The sequence below is a fragment of the Pleurodeles waltl genome, chromosome 5, assembly GCF_031143425.1.
Source record: "Pleurodeles waltl isolate 20211129_DDA chromosome 5, aPleWal1.hap1.20221129, whole genome shotgun sequence".
Classification (NCBI taxonomy): domain Eukaryota; kingdom Metazoa; phylum Chordata; class Amphibia; order Caudata; family Salamandridae; genus Pleurodeles; species Pleurodeles waltl.
Genome location: NC_090444.1, coordinates 1,796,733,362 through 1,796,747,134, shown reverse-complemented (window position 1 = coordinate 1,796,747,134; position 13,773 = coordinate 1,796,733,362). Strand labels below are relative to the sequence as shown.

The window sequence follows — 13,773 nt, the reverse complement described above, 5'->3', positions numbered from 1 at the left end:
GACAGTGGACTATAGTGTGACTAATAGTTAAGCAATAAACCCTGTAATAAGAGGATGTGCTCATAATCTAATGAAGTGCTAATACATTGTGCAATTAAAAACAATTTATTGAAAATGTCAGTGAATCGGATTGAGATCAATGTATCTATTGTTACAGTATACCATTATCAAGTGGTACCCATCATATACATCACATACACAATCATGTGCATAGTGGGCCTAACACCCAGAGTGACAAGTCTATAATGGAGCATGTCTCCCTATAATTGAGAGTCTACTATGGGGCATTCTTCTTTAGTGTATTACAAGTGCACATGTAATTCAGCATCTAAATTATGACCCCTTGGTCTTTCTGAGCCCAACAGAAGAATCATCTTAGATTCCATACGTCTTAGTTCCAATGCCTTATCTCCCAGCTGGGGACCTAGTTATATCCATTTGACACCATAGAAGGTACGTGTACTACAGTCCCCTCCATGTATGTCCCAGAAGTGTTTGGCTAGTGGATAATATCTGTCCTGATTTTTTTTTTATGGCTCTAAGATGTTGCAAAAACCTGATCTTGAGTTTGTGAATGGTACTGCCCACATATATCTTGTGACAGCCACATTATATAACATAAATCACATATTCAGTTTAACAGGTGATTCTGTCTGTAATGGGACACATTCTCCCTTCAAAGGTTTCAAAACTTTGCATATTAACAGCATATTTACAGGCTTTACAATGTCCACAATTCCAAAACCCAATGCTCTTTTTTTGTCAGCCAGGAAGTGGTGTTCTTACTCCCTTTCCTCAAAAAATCATTTTTAGTTAGTTGGCCACCCAGCGAACTAGCCTTTCAGTATGTAATTTGGGGGTGTTGGCCTATTTTCGTCTTATTATGCTGGTCCTGTTGCAAAACATGCCAGTTACGTGTCATTATGTCTCTAAGAGCTGAATGTGGGTGATTATATTCCAAAAAGAGTCTTGGTGTAGACAGATCATCTGTCTTCTCTGCAGTGAGATGCTGACTCTTAAAGAGTAACTCATCCCTCTTCTTGCCCTTGACTCTGTTATGTGCATCAATAAGAATCTTATGGATATCTTCGTTCCATAAATCTCTGCGTCATAGCTACTTCTTTCTCAAATGTAGTGTTGTCCAAACAAATCCTGCAAGCCAGCAGGAATTGACTATACGGGATTCTCCATTTTAAAGCTTTCCGGTGCCCACTATTGCCATGTAATATAGAGTTGCAGGCTGTGGGTTTGCGAAACACAGGTTTCTAGTTTATCATTTTTTTACTTCGAGGAAAACATCTAAGAATTCAATGTGACTCCTACTCCATATTGTCTCAAACTGGATGTTGAACTCATTATTGTTGAGTATGTCAGCATATCGCTGCTATGCAGTTTCAGGTCTATCCCAAATGAGGAAGAGATTGTCTATATATTGCATCCACAATACAACTTTCTCCATATGGGTATCAAGAGCTTCTGACCATGCTACTACTTTCTCCCACCATCCCATATACAAGTTAGCATATGTTGGAGCAAAAGAAGCCCCCATCGCAGTGCCCTGTTTTTGGAGATAGTATTGATTGTCAAATATGAAAATGTTGTGTGTCAAACAGAATGCTAAAATAGTCATTAACCACTCAGTATGTTGAAGGTGTTTGATGGGACGTGTTTTTAAAAAGTATCTAAAAGCTTCCATACCATACTGGTGCTTAATGGATGTGTATAGAGAGGCAACATCCATGGTGGCCAAATGATCGCTGTCTTGCCAAAGGACGTTCTCAATTTTAGACAGGAAATCTAAGTAAGATGGAAGTTCAGTGACATAGGGGCATAAGAACAGATCTAAATGTATTTTCCAGAAGAGAGTTTGTCATGCTGACAGTGGGTCTACCAGGCAGATGTTTGTTTTTATGGATCTTGGGTAGAAAATAAATGCACAGAATTCTTGGAAAAATTATTTTAAGATATTGATATTCTTCCTGTTCAAGCAATTGACATCCCAACCATTGATCTAACATCTCAAAATAGATCTTCTGATGACTCTCAATGGGATTTTCTCACAGCCTTTCATAATGATCACCATTGGTTAGTTGACAATATGCTTCCTGCATATAATTGCCCACATCCATAATGACAATATTCCCACCTTTGTCTGACGGTTTGATGTCGTCATCATTCTTAAGCTCATTTAGATCCTTCCAATCTCTGGGAGTGAAGTTGCTAGAACTCTTATTGTAGGTTGACTTTTTCTTGATCCATAATTTGTCTATCTCCTATTACTAATTCATGGACGGTGTCAATCACATTGCCAAATGGTAACGGTGGATTAAATCTGCTGGACTGTTTCAAATGACTGGCCTTGGGTAGATCAGTAATGAAACCCATGGAGTTCAGTCTCGATACCTCTGTATGTTTGCTCGTACCTTGGACCTGATCTTCAACTCATCCTCTAGATCACAAATGGCAACAAGCTCACTGATGTCGCTAATCATAAAAAAAAGTGTGGCCAGGAGTGCGATGGTTCGGAACAATTTGTTTAAGGGAAGGCTCGGATGCATAAAATTTCATTAGCTGCAATTTCTTCACAAACTTGTATATTTCAATAAGTGTTCTCGCATAGTCCCAATCAGTGGTCGGACAGAAACTGAGACCCAAATTGAGAATTCTCTCTTGGTTCAATCTTAATGTGGTCTGTGAGATATTCACAATTCTGGTATGGGTGTTATACCTGACCCCTGGGTTAGAGGATACATCTAATCTTCGTTTTTTGTATCTCTTCCCTTTCTTGTACCGCGAGGGCCTCGCCCTCTGCTTCTGTTTGATTGCATTAGTCGCATCTCCCCTTGAAAATCCAGTTTGCTAAGTGGTGCTTCATCTACTGATGATCCTGGATCAGAAAAATATATATATGTATATATAATACGTAGATATGCATGCACAATGCATAGCTAAATATAAGAATTAAAAATGCCTCGACATCATCTCTTTGCCAGCTTCAAGTCGTGGAACCCGGACGACCGGAAAGAGTTAGAATTACCCACAATGGGATTCTGAGCAAGGTGTCCCTCCTCAGAATGAGTTCTTTCTAGTTACAGCTGTCAAGCTTCCTCTCCTTGTATCCTTTATACAAACTGGAGAGGAGAATTCTAGAAAACTCCCCCTCCCATACAGTATGTTGTTGTTCAAACGCTAGCAGCACCAGGTCAGTGTTGAAAAGAAAGACGCTAGAGACTGGCTAACTCGCACAGTGTTTTTCTAAGACCTTGCTGTTCCCTTCCCTTAACGGCCTGGTACATTTTATCACGGATACCCCCCCATGTTATGTACCCATCCTCAGTGAGAAATTGTGAAAACACGTTGCACAAGCTGTGCGCCGGAAAAAATACCTGCATCACCAATGTGATGGTGTGCAGCTAAGCACAGCACAAAATGGAGTCAGTGGCCAAGATGTAGACGGTGGATAAATACAGATAGCATTACACATGTTGCCTAACAGAAGGTGCCCTACACAATGCCACTCTAGGATCACATTTACCTTCAGGTATACTAAAATAGGGGAACCTGGTCACCTGTGGTGAAGCCCTGTTCAATCAACAGGGTAGCAGCACTAAACACACACAATGCATTACCAATCCACAAACTACCGCTCATCACTCGTTGACTGTATGATTGCCTTTGACTTGCCCTTTTGTCTAGAGTCATGCTCTAGAAATAACACAGATATATAGATGAACCAACCAGGGATTGATCTTAAATCTTCACGCAAGGCAGATTACACTAATAGCAATCTGCTTGGAGGCTGACTATCCTAGCTAAGTAATGAATTTCACCAAATGTACCACCTGTAAAAATAATAATAATAATAAAGAAAAATACAACTTTGTGACTTCTGGAATCTTTGGCATTTAATGGATATATACAAGATGATTATTTCTGCACATCTTTATTGCAACCATCATTTACGAGCAAAAACGGAACTTGAAGCTAAAGAAGCAAATGGTGTGTTATGGTGTTTCACTGTTTATCCCCAGTGGCACTGTTTATTACCTGTCAACTAGAATAAGTTTAAAAATTGACACACTCCTACTATAAGAATTGTGTACAATTCTACCTTAGTGTGGTTGGAAAAGGGTGATAACCCAAGAATATGCAGTTTGGTTGCATGGAGAGGTCGACATTAAAAAAAAAAACAAGTTCCTTGTTCCACAGTGTCCAATTTGCCCACTGTATCACAAATTGGATGGTGGTGGGTTTTTGTGGCGAGGTCCATTTACTGCTCTTCCGGGAAAAGCCATGGTATTAGGTTCCCTCCCAACATATTGAACGCAGTGTTTATTAGCAACATATAAAGGTGTAACACCAGGATTACATGCCAAGTTTCCTTGTTCCACGACGGAAACCTTCTCACTGGACCACATCTAGTAGTAGGTGTGGTGCTGTCTGTCCGCCATTGTGTGTTGCCCAAGATATTGGGGGCTCACTCAAAGTTTTTATTTATAGCACTTAGTACCAGAGTTGAGACCCTTTTATGATCACTTTCACAGTTTGCAGATAAGGACAAGAATGAGAAGCTTTCCTCTAGGCCCTTAGACAGAATGTGGTCACATGACACTTGAGTGCAGGTACTATTGTTTACCAATGGCTTTCGAGGGATACGCTACTACTAGTTCAAATGGAGCAAATCAAGACTATAACACCTGAAATGTATTAGGTTGTCACCTGTAAACCCAGGACTAGAAACAGTTCATGTGATGATATCGGGTGATGTGAGCAAATGACTCTCCCAGGATAGAAATTACAAGCACTGAAGGCTAACTCCTGGAAGTGGTACAGTGGCTGCAACTTGGATACAATAGGACACAGTAAGCACACCTGATAAACTCAATGTACGGTCAGACCTATTTTGGATTTAGAGGATGGCGTTATGTAATAAAAGCCCAAAAATATCCTCAGCAACTATCTACCCAACCTTCAAATAAATGTCTTGATTGCTGTACGCAGAAAAAAGCACTAGTACGAGTCAGGCATAGTGAAATCCTCAGTGGAGATAACACCTGTGCCTATCTGAAGGGCCCAGTGTCCCTGCCCCTGAAGTTATTGAGTGCAGGAACACTGGAATCCAGTTTTACTGTATTCGGGTTGCACCCTAAAGGTAGCATAGGGCACGAGGCAGGCACAGCCAAGCCTCCACCCAACTCCTGAAACACCACAGGAGGTAAATGCACTGCTCCTCCAGCCATAACAGAATCTGACCTGACTACCAGCACCCAGCGAGCACTGTCATACCTGCTCATATTAAGATACTTGCCAACTCGACCGATTTAAGTGGAAGACTACCAGTTTCACAGTGCGATTCCGCAGATTTTTGGCCACAACGCAATGAGGCACTTCATTCTCGTGCCCCATTAGTGAAATAAACAGATGTGCTCTTCCTTGCCTTGCCCAGCCTGATACTGGGAGCGTTAGCTGGTTGCCCGTTATAGGTGTTGTGCTGACTGAGCTGTCAGTTAAGCATCTGCAGGGCACCTATCGTTCTCACAGATCTAAGCATGCTGCTGAAAAAATGATACTTAACATGTACTGTAGTCAATCAAAGTGACAGAACATGGTGATCTCTACACCTACATTTGAGGTATTACGAGCTGATAATGAAGCTGTCATTCTGCGATACTCTCCTAGCATTAGTCTTGGGCAGAAGGGGACTTTGGAATCTTCCACTCTAAAAATGTCCAAGTCTCGACCACCTGTTCCCCCGTTCTCATCCGCTCCAGAGGCAGCTTGGTCCCCGATTTACTGGTCAGCAGTTTTCTTCAAAGCCCCACCCTTCTCGCTGTACTCAGTTCTGCCGTACCTGGTCTGGTGTCAGGTGAAACGCTTTGGGTCTGACGTTGGGCATTACTGACTAAATCTTAAGAGGCCAGCCCCACCACAAACCATAGTGCCTCACAAATCCCGCTTGCAAAACAAAGTACATCAGGGGCTAAGACAGAGGTTCAGAAGAAAACATGCGAGGCCTGCGGGTTGGTCTGAACTGCATTACAGTCCGAACCACAGGTGATTCTACATTGTATTCTGTTTTGCAGATAATGAAAAGTTGCCTGTCGCCTCCTCTTTAGAAAAGTGAAAGCAAAATCCAGTAAGCAGCAGTATTGAAGATGGATGCATGAATTCGAGGGAGGGAAGTGGCACATGGGCCACAGAAAAAAACGAGAAAATCGTGGTTCTTTGGGTAGTTAGAAACGGGGAGGATGTGAAAGTGTCATCTAGGTAAGCAAATACTGATGCACGTAGAAATACGGAAATTGTAATTATAGGTGGGGTTACAGAACTATAACTTTGGGCTGGGGCATCTAAATACGGAATCGAGATGTCAATTTTAGCCAACTAATCAGTATAGAAAAAGTCATGAAATGTCATTATGTTATTTTTTTAAACATGTTTTACTGGCATTTACAACTTACCATACAGTCAGCATTTTCCCACTTCAGTCAAGCAAGCAATGAGTGCTTTACCAAAAAACTACATAATATGTAACAAAAAGATATTTTCAGTGCATTTCTTGTCACAGGTTGAGTCACATTTAGTCAAATATTTCGCATGTATTACTTCCAGAGGAAGGATGGTAGAGAAGATGTCATTATGTTAATTTGTAATTGTCAAAAATCCTCTCTTACTTAAAACGTTGAATGCACGAATAATTAACTTAAAAACACGTTAATGGACTGCTTAAATGTTTACTGAATAGTCGAAGTAAACAGAGGCAAACGGGCAAGTCCATAGATATACAGGTTTGTACATAAAGCCTAATTTACGATCTATGCCCCTGTCCTTCCAGAGTCATGAAACATGAAATGGCCAGGTTTTTTTCTTCTCAAGGATGATGGACGCCCTAATTCTAGCAGCGTTGCTCACTACTTGACAGAAGCACTTTTCTGCAGCATAAGCCGCAAAGCACTGAAGCATAACTTCTTCGTTATGACATAGGCTTTGAAGTGCTCCACTCCTTTCTCGTGCAAGTGCTCTTTTCTTCTGAAACGGGATCTACTTTCTACTGTGTAGCTGACAGACAGCTGCACAGCGCCTTCCTTCTGTACGGGCCGCACAGCATATACACACAGCTGCTTTCTCCTGCACAGGCACCCCCTCTCCTGCTGTCGCACCTAATTGCACTGCACAGGCAGGAAACAAAGATCCTAGTACTCTCCGGAGTAAAGAGTTTCTATGCCTGGTCAAGGGCAACAATCACTATCGAAATGCAGCTATAGTCACAGGACATTTACAACCGAGGCACAGCTCCTTTCTTTTGCTACAGACGGAGAGGCAGCTGGCCCACGACTCTTGAATCCACGGGGGGCCGTTCACTGGGCTCGGGGGCGTACCAAAACGGGCTCCTTCGTACCCCCGCATCCGTGGGCTACTTCACCAAATCATTTCTGCTCCAGGACCCAGCCGCCCTGACAACTTCTTCTGTTTTCCCCTAACTTGCGGATGGGACTCGCCGCTCAGTGGAGCGGGCACCGGAAGCAGTTCTTTGCCCTCCAACCCGCCAGAGCTACGCCTTCCGGCCGGCCCTTTGCCTCGCCCTTTGTCTTCCGCCTGTCGTCAGCGCGTGCGGGCCTCGGTCTGCGGCGGGGGGTGCCTCTTATCCACCCAGAACCGGATCCCCTCTCTCGACGAGGAAGCGAGGCCACGACATGTCTCAGGAGGATTTTACCCAGGTAGGAGGAGACTGCCGGGGCCGCAGGGGCTTGTACAGAGGGTGGAGCCGGACGGAGAGCCTGGGGGTGGGGCAGGTTAGGACACAGGCGCTCATTAGACCCAGCCCCTAGGTGGTGTTTTGATTGGGCTCTGGGGCCAGGCATTTCATCCTCTCTCTTTCAAGACTTTAAAGAGATATGGTGTATTTATTGAAATCCACCGCACAACCCGAAGGAACTGATAGTTTTCACAATTGTATTATTATTAAGTAAAATGTTCCCCCTATGCTCACACGTTAACTTTTACATTATAAGCAGCTGAGATAACACAGATTAAAATACTGCAATTACCAAACACCCCCGACAGGTATAGTTCCACATAAATAAGAGTCACACTTTAAGACAGCATAGCATTTGCATTGTTTATTATGCGTAATACCCCCTGTGGTATTCATTGTTCTAAGCATTGAAAATACATAACCTCATCTTTAAAGTTCCCCAAATAATGTTGAGTCTGGTGATGGGATAGTGGTGGCTCCTTATCAGGAGCTTCAGAGTACATCCCTGCTTCCCGAGAGGCACCACTTACTGCCCTTGCCACCACTTCTAATTACTTGACTGAACAGTGTTAATAAAAACAGCTTTGGTGTTTTCATGAACACTGTCACGAGTGCATGTCAGTACCTGCTGCGCCATCTCCAGCTCCTGATGACAAGAGGGGGGCTGAGGCACAATCTAACGCAGAGTACTATTTTAAAACATGGCATTCTGTGTAGGTAGATTGTGCATGCCTGTGGGTCATAGTTCACTTATGATCCCCTCACATAGGCACAATCCATTTTATATTGTAGATATACTGCAAAACATGTCTGTTAGGGCACGTGTGTATTCTGGAGGCCAGTGAGAGCCCACACATAGTAGCAGAGGCAGGACCTCTAACACAGTCCTGGCTTCTTACTAGCTGGTGCTTCCAGTACTATCAAGAATCTGGGAGAGGGATTGAGGTGGATCTTCCCGACTGTCCGACCTGGCTTTGCTGCTCTGTCTGGCTCCTTGTTGGAAATCATGGCTTACTAGTTCGGATTCCCGCTCTTCTGCTGCCACAGAGCCTCCAAGTTGACATTAAAAGAAGCAAGATCAGTTAAAAAAATGTTGGTTCATGTGTGTGTATGTTAGTGAATGAGAATGAATGTGCTTGAGAGTGTCAATGAAAGTGAAAGTTAGCGAGAATCTGAATTTGAGAAAGTGTATTGGAAAGTGAAAGTGACTGCAAGGGAATGAGTGTGAGTATGTTAGGAGTGAGTGGAGATTGTGAGAGGGCGTTAAAGTCAGTCAGGGATGTAGCTATCCATGGTGCTGCAGTTGCACGAGGGCTCAGAGTCAGTGATTGTAGGAAATCTGCCCTTCTGCTTGTTCACCCTGGATTTTTTTGTCTATTTACTGAACACTGTTTCTGCTGGCAGTGCACTTTACCCCTGCTAACCAGCAGGAAAGTGCCTGTGCTCCACCAGTTAATATGTACAAATTGTCATAATTAAATTACCTTTAAGTCCCTATTATATGGTACAATGTGTCTGAATGTCTGGTACATTAAATGCCACTGGTAGATTGCAGCACCTATTGTGCCACCCACCTCCGTTTCAGTCCAAACATGGCTTCAAGCCTAATATTGTAGACTGACTGTAACAATGTAAATATTGCAATTCACCCTGTAAAATAAACCTTTTTGATAGGTCAAAACCATCCTTTTAAATATTGTCACTCTTATGTAGGTCTTATAGCCCTTAAGAAAGGTTGTGTGGACTTTTAAAGTAGGATATATAGAAATTCAATGTTAACATGTCCTGTGATTAGCCCCCCAAAAGCTATTTTCACTGTAGCAAGGCAGACTGGCCCACAAAGACACAACAGCAAGCAATACTAAATATTAGTTCTGCTACCTCATCATAGGGACCAGCTAGAAATGTGGTTCAGCAACTCTTTTTTAATGTTTCTAAAAAGCCAAATGTAATAGTGAAGCCAGTGTTCATAACTATTAAGGAAAAGGAACTTATGGAAAGTTAACCATTTTCGTGCCCGAAACTCCTAAAGACTCATTTACATGAGTCTTCCAACTGTCTCCCAGCTGGTCAGTGGCCTGACTAATGCGCAAAATGTTCTCCCAGAGCAGAGTCAGAGGCACCTGCATGTTTGGAGATGTTTTGTTCTTTTGGTACAGTGACCATTTTAGCTGTGCCATGGAACATAATTTATCTCAAAGGGCATCCCCTGTCACATGCTGATGTCAGATGATAACTGGGCTGGTTCCTTCCTTTATTCCGGCAGTCAGGCAGACACCAATCACAGTGGAAGGGGTGCTGACATAAAAGCTAGTCTGGAGTCACCACAACGAAAGGGCTGTTCATTACTATGTATAAGGTAAGAAGAGTTTCACTATCTTGGATTTAGACAGAGTGGGGCACTGTAGGATTGTTTGAAGTAGGGCAGGCAGGAACTGCTCTAAAAGTGGGTAGGGATACCATGGGAGCTTTACCCCACTGTTTGAGGGGCCAGGGGTCATCCCCACCTAGACTCTAATGACAAGCATACATGTGGCATCTCATGACACCTTCGTCACACTTATCTGGACCTTCTGAAGAACAGTTGAAGATTGGATCTTCTATCTGTGACCTGGGAGGAGCCCTGAAGGGGTGGATTTGAAGGACTGCACCTAGGACAACGAAGTGGACTCCAAGAGTAATACGTCTGACCACTTGTTGAAGCTACAGGAATACAATAAGCTGAAAGAAACCTTTTCTGCAACTGACCCTGCTTTTGGCCACTGCAGTTAGTGAGTCTGTCCTAACCCCCACACGTTCTCTTTGAGGTCCTGGAACCCGTGGCTGTCTTTTGCCAGACTTCTCCGAACACCTCTGAATGCATGAGGATTAGAAACTTTTACAACTTCAAGGCCTCTAGAGGACCGGGACAAAGCTGCCAAGCAGATCCAACTGAGATGCATTGCTGCTAGGCTTAAGATTCAGGTTTGGCCCATTCAGAGATTCTCCACAGAAGCAAATCCAATTCAACTGAACCTCACAGAGAAGATGTCTGGCCTTGTGAGCCCTCTCCGGCTACAGCCTGCATCCTTTTCCCACTGAAGGATTCCGAGCTCCGAAAAAAGTGACTATTTGAAAAAGTATAAATCTTGACTGGGCATAGGCATCAAAATTAGTTGGCCGGCAAGGGGCCTTCTCAGGGCAGAGAATTCCTGCCAAAACCCAGCTGCTTCAACGGACCTCGTTCAATGGCTAACTAACTTTTTGGAGCCCTCCTCGGCCACAGCTTGTTGCTTTGCCCCACTGAAGATTTTGGACTTCAGTTTTTGAGACTAAATCCCATAGTAAAACCCCTGATGGGATTGACCCTCGTTTCTATATCTGACCTGCGCTCAATTGCAGTTGCCTCAAATCGTGCCCAGGTCCTGGTTTCTGCATCCAATTGCCCACAGTTGGCACTTGATGCTTATTTACACTATTTGTATTTTAAACTGTGTAAAATCATATATCCAGTTTTGGAATTTTGTTGTTTTGGCGTAATGTTATTCATTAAAATTTAAACTAATTTTCAAATTCAGTTTGGGATTTTTACTGTGTTTTTATTTTGACTTTGTTGCTGTTTGCTACTGCATAAATACTTTACACGTTGCCCTAAGTTAAGCCTGTCCGGGGATGAACTCATTAATTTAGTGACTTAGAGGGTTCACCCTGACATTGTGATTATTATGTAAGGTGGATAGTCACTCCCCTCAACTAATAACCCAGTTTCTTATAGTGAGTGTTTGTAAGTATGTCTGTAAGAGTGATCACCAGTGAGTATAAATAGGTTTGTGAGTGAGTTACAGTGAGTGGAAGTGAGAGAGTGGGAGTTACAGTGAGTGAGGGGGAAGAAGGTGAATGTGAGAGAGAGTGAGAATAGTGTGAGTAAGTAAGTGTAATTATTTGCATGTTTTATGATTGTGACGATGCCACAGGCCACAGCATTCTTAATTTAAATCTCAGCTTATGGCTGCACCAAAGGTAACATTCTGCTGCTGGCACATTGGAGATTAATTCTTGGATAAGAAAGTGTATCCATTGAAAAATGCAGGCTGTTACATACTAGAAATTCTTGGCGTAGTTGCCCCGGTGAAAAAATGCTGGCACTTGCATACTGGAGGTAATTCTTGGCATTGGGGCACCCATGGCAAAATACTTGAGACAAAATGCCTGTGCTGGCATACCGGAGGTCATTTTTATTTTGACTCCGAGAGGGTAGCCATTGCATATCGGGTCTGTGGGGTCGGGAGTGTGGAAGGGAAGGGCAGGGCGGAGCTAACCATAATGAAACGCTGGCTCTGAAATACTGGAGGTAATTTGTTTGCCTCAGAAAGGGCAGCCATGATATATTAGGTCTGTGGGGGTGGAGGAGCCAACCACAGTAAAATGCTAGCTCTGAAATGCTGGAGGTAATGTTTGACATGTGGGCCACCCATGGTGTATGGGCAGTATCAGTGGCAAAATTCTAGTACTGGGATATTGTATGTCATTTGCAGCCATAACACACTGTTTGCTTTGGCACAGTGAATGTAATTCTTAACATATGGGGAATTCCCAAAGCAAATTTTTGGGAAAAGTGAGATGAACTCCTGTCAAGTGTTAAGCAGACTTTAGTATCCCACTTCTTTTCATTCCTTCCCTCCCCAATATCTTAATTATAGACATTAACAGTGTTGTCTTGGTCTCATCTCCTGACCTGGATATTGTCGGAGCATCATTGGAAATGCTTTCCATTGGTGGACATCTCGTTTCAGGTGTAGGAGCTGGGGTTCTAGATTTCATGCAAGAAAGTTTTTTTTTTTTATCCATTCTGACATAAATACCTAAGTAGCGGAAGCCATCCATCATGACACTGGCCTCGCAGTTGTGGGGCAGCCTCGGCACACAGCTATTGAGTAAGTAAATTTGGGACTAGTTCCAGTTAATTGTGTACCGAGTGTTGTCGGTATAGTGTGAAAATATGCATTATCCTGTCAAGGGTGTTCACAGGGTTGGTAATATATAACAGAATGTCATCTGCATACAGGGATATCCTGTCCTCCCAGTTCTCAATCCACTGCAGCCCTCTAATCAATGGGTCCCGCCTAATCCATGCTGCTAGTGGTTCTATCACCAGTGCAAAAATTAAGGAGGAGAGAGGGCAGCCCTTCCTTGTACCATGCTGGAGGAGTAATGCTGAGGATGTGCCACTGTTCACTACCACCCTCGCTAGGGGTTCATCATATAAGAGTTGTAGCTGTTTCAAAAAGCACGTGCCAAAATCCAGTTGATCCAGAACAGCAAATAGGAATGGCCACTCGATTGTGTCAAAGGCCATCCTCGCATCTAGAGATAGGACCAGTGCATCCTTCCGAATTTCCAAAGCCCTTCCCAAGAAACCATGAAGGCGCCTTAAGTTAAGTGCAATGCTTTGCCCGGGCATAAAGCCAGATTGATCTGGATGAACCAGAGTTGTGATCACCCAGATCAGATGTCAAGCCAGTAATTTAGCTAGAATTATGCATTTTGCGTTAAACTGGGATATCGGCCTGTACGAGGCACAGTCATTGGGAGGTTTGCCCTCTTTGTATATCACTATTATGATGGCTAGTCTCTGATCTTCTGGCAGGGAACCTTTCCCACAGCTCTCCTGAAACATGCTCAGTAGTGCCTTCTCGGTGGCTGCAAGCTTGTAAAGTTCTGTTGGTATACCATTTGGACTAACCACTTTTCCTGATTTTAGATCATGGATGGCTTGGATTATTTAGTCTTCCATAAGGTCTTGTGCCTCAGCCGCAGTGACCATGCACGTCAGCGAGTAGATATGTGTATAGTAAGTTGCAACGGCCTTTGCCACCTCTTTTCATCCCCTCATTCGATCCCCTGCCTCAGTCAATATTTCTGGGACCCAACGGTTAGTCCTCTCTCGCCCTGTTGAACCAGGCCAAAAGTTTCCCTGCCTTGTTCCCAACCTCATAGAGGCAGTGATGGGTAGCCTCATAGTGTGCCCAGCTGCTTCT

The 13,773-nt window shown here is 43.4% G+C and overlaps 1 protein-coding gene and 1 long non-coding RNA gene across 2 annotated transcripts in view; one reads left to right on the top strand and one right to left on the bottom strand.

The window, feature by feature from the left end:
• Positions 1 to 7,582, bottom strand: part of LOC138296797 (uncharacterized) — a 183,286-nt gene extending 175,704 nt beyond the window's left edge. The window contains exon 1 of the long non-coding RNA XR_011203902.1: positions 7,400 to 7,582. This is a non-coding gene — a long non-coding RNA (uncharacterized lncRNA). The remainder of the gene's footprint in view (positions 1 to 7,399) is intronic.
• Positions 7,578 to 13,773, top strand: part of LOC138296796 (oocyte zinc finger protein XlCOF6-like) — a 69,643-nt gene continuing 63,447 nt past the window's right edge. The window contains exon 1 of the mRNA XM_069236237.1: positions 7,578 to 7,718. Within this exon, the coding sequence (XP_069092338.1) occupies positions 7,695 to 7,718 (24 nt within the window). The 5' untranslated portion in view covers positions 7,578 to 7,694. The remainder of the gene's footprint in view (positions 7,719 to 13,773) is intronic.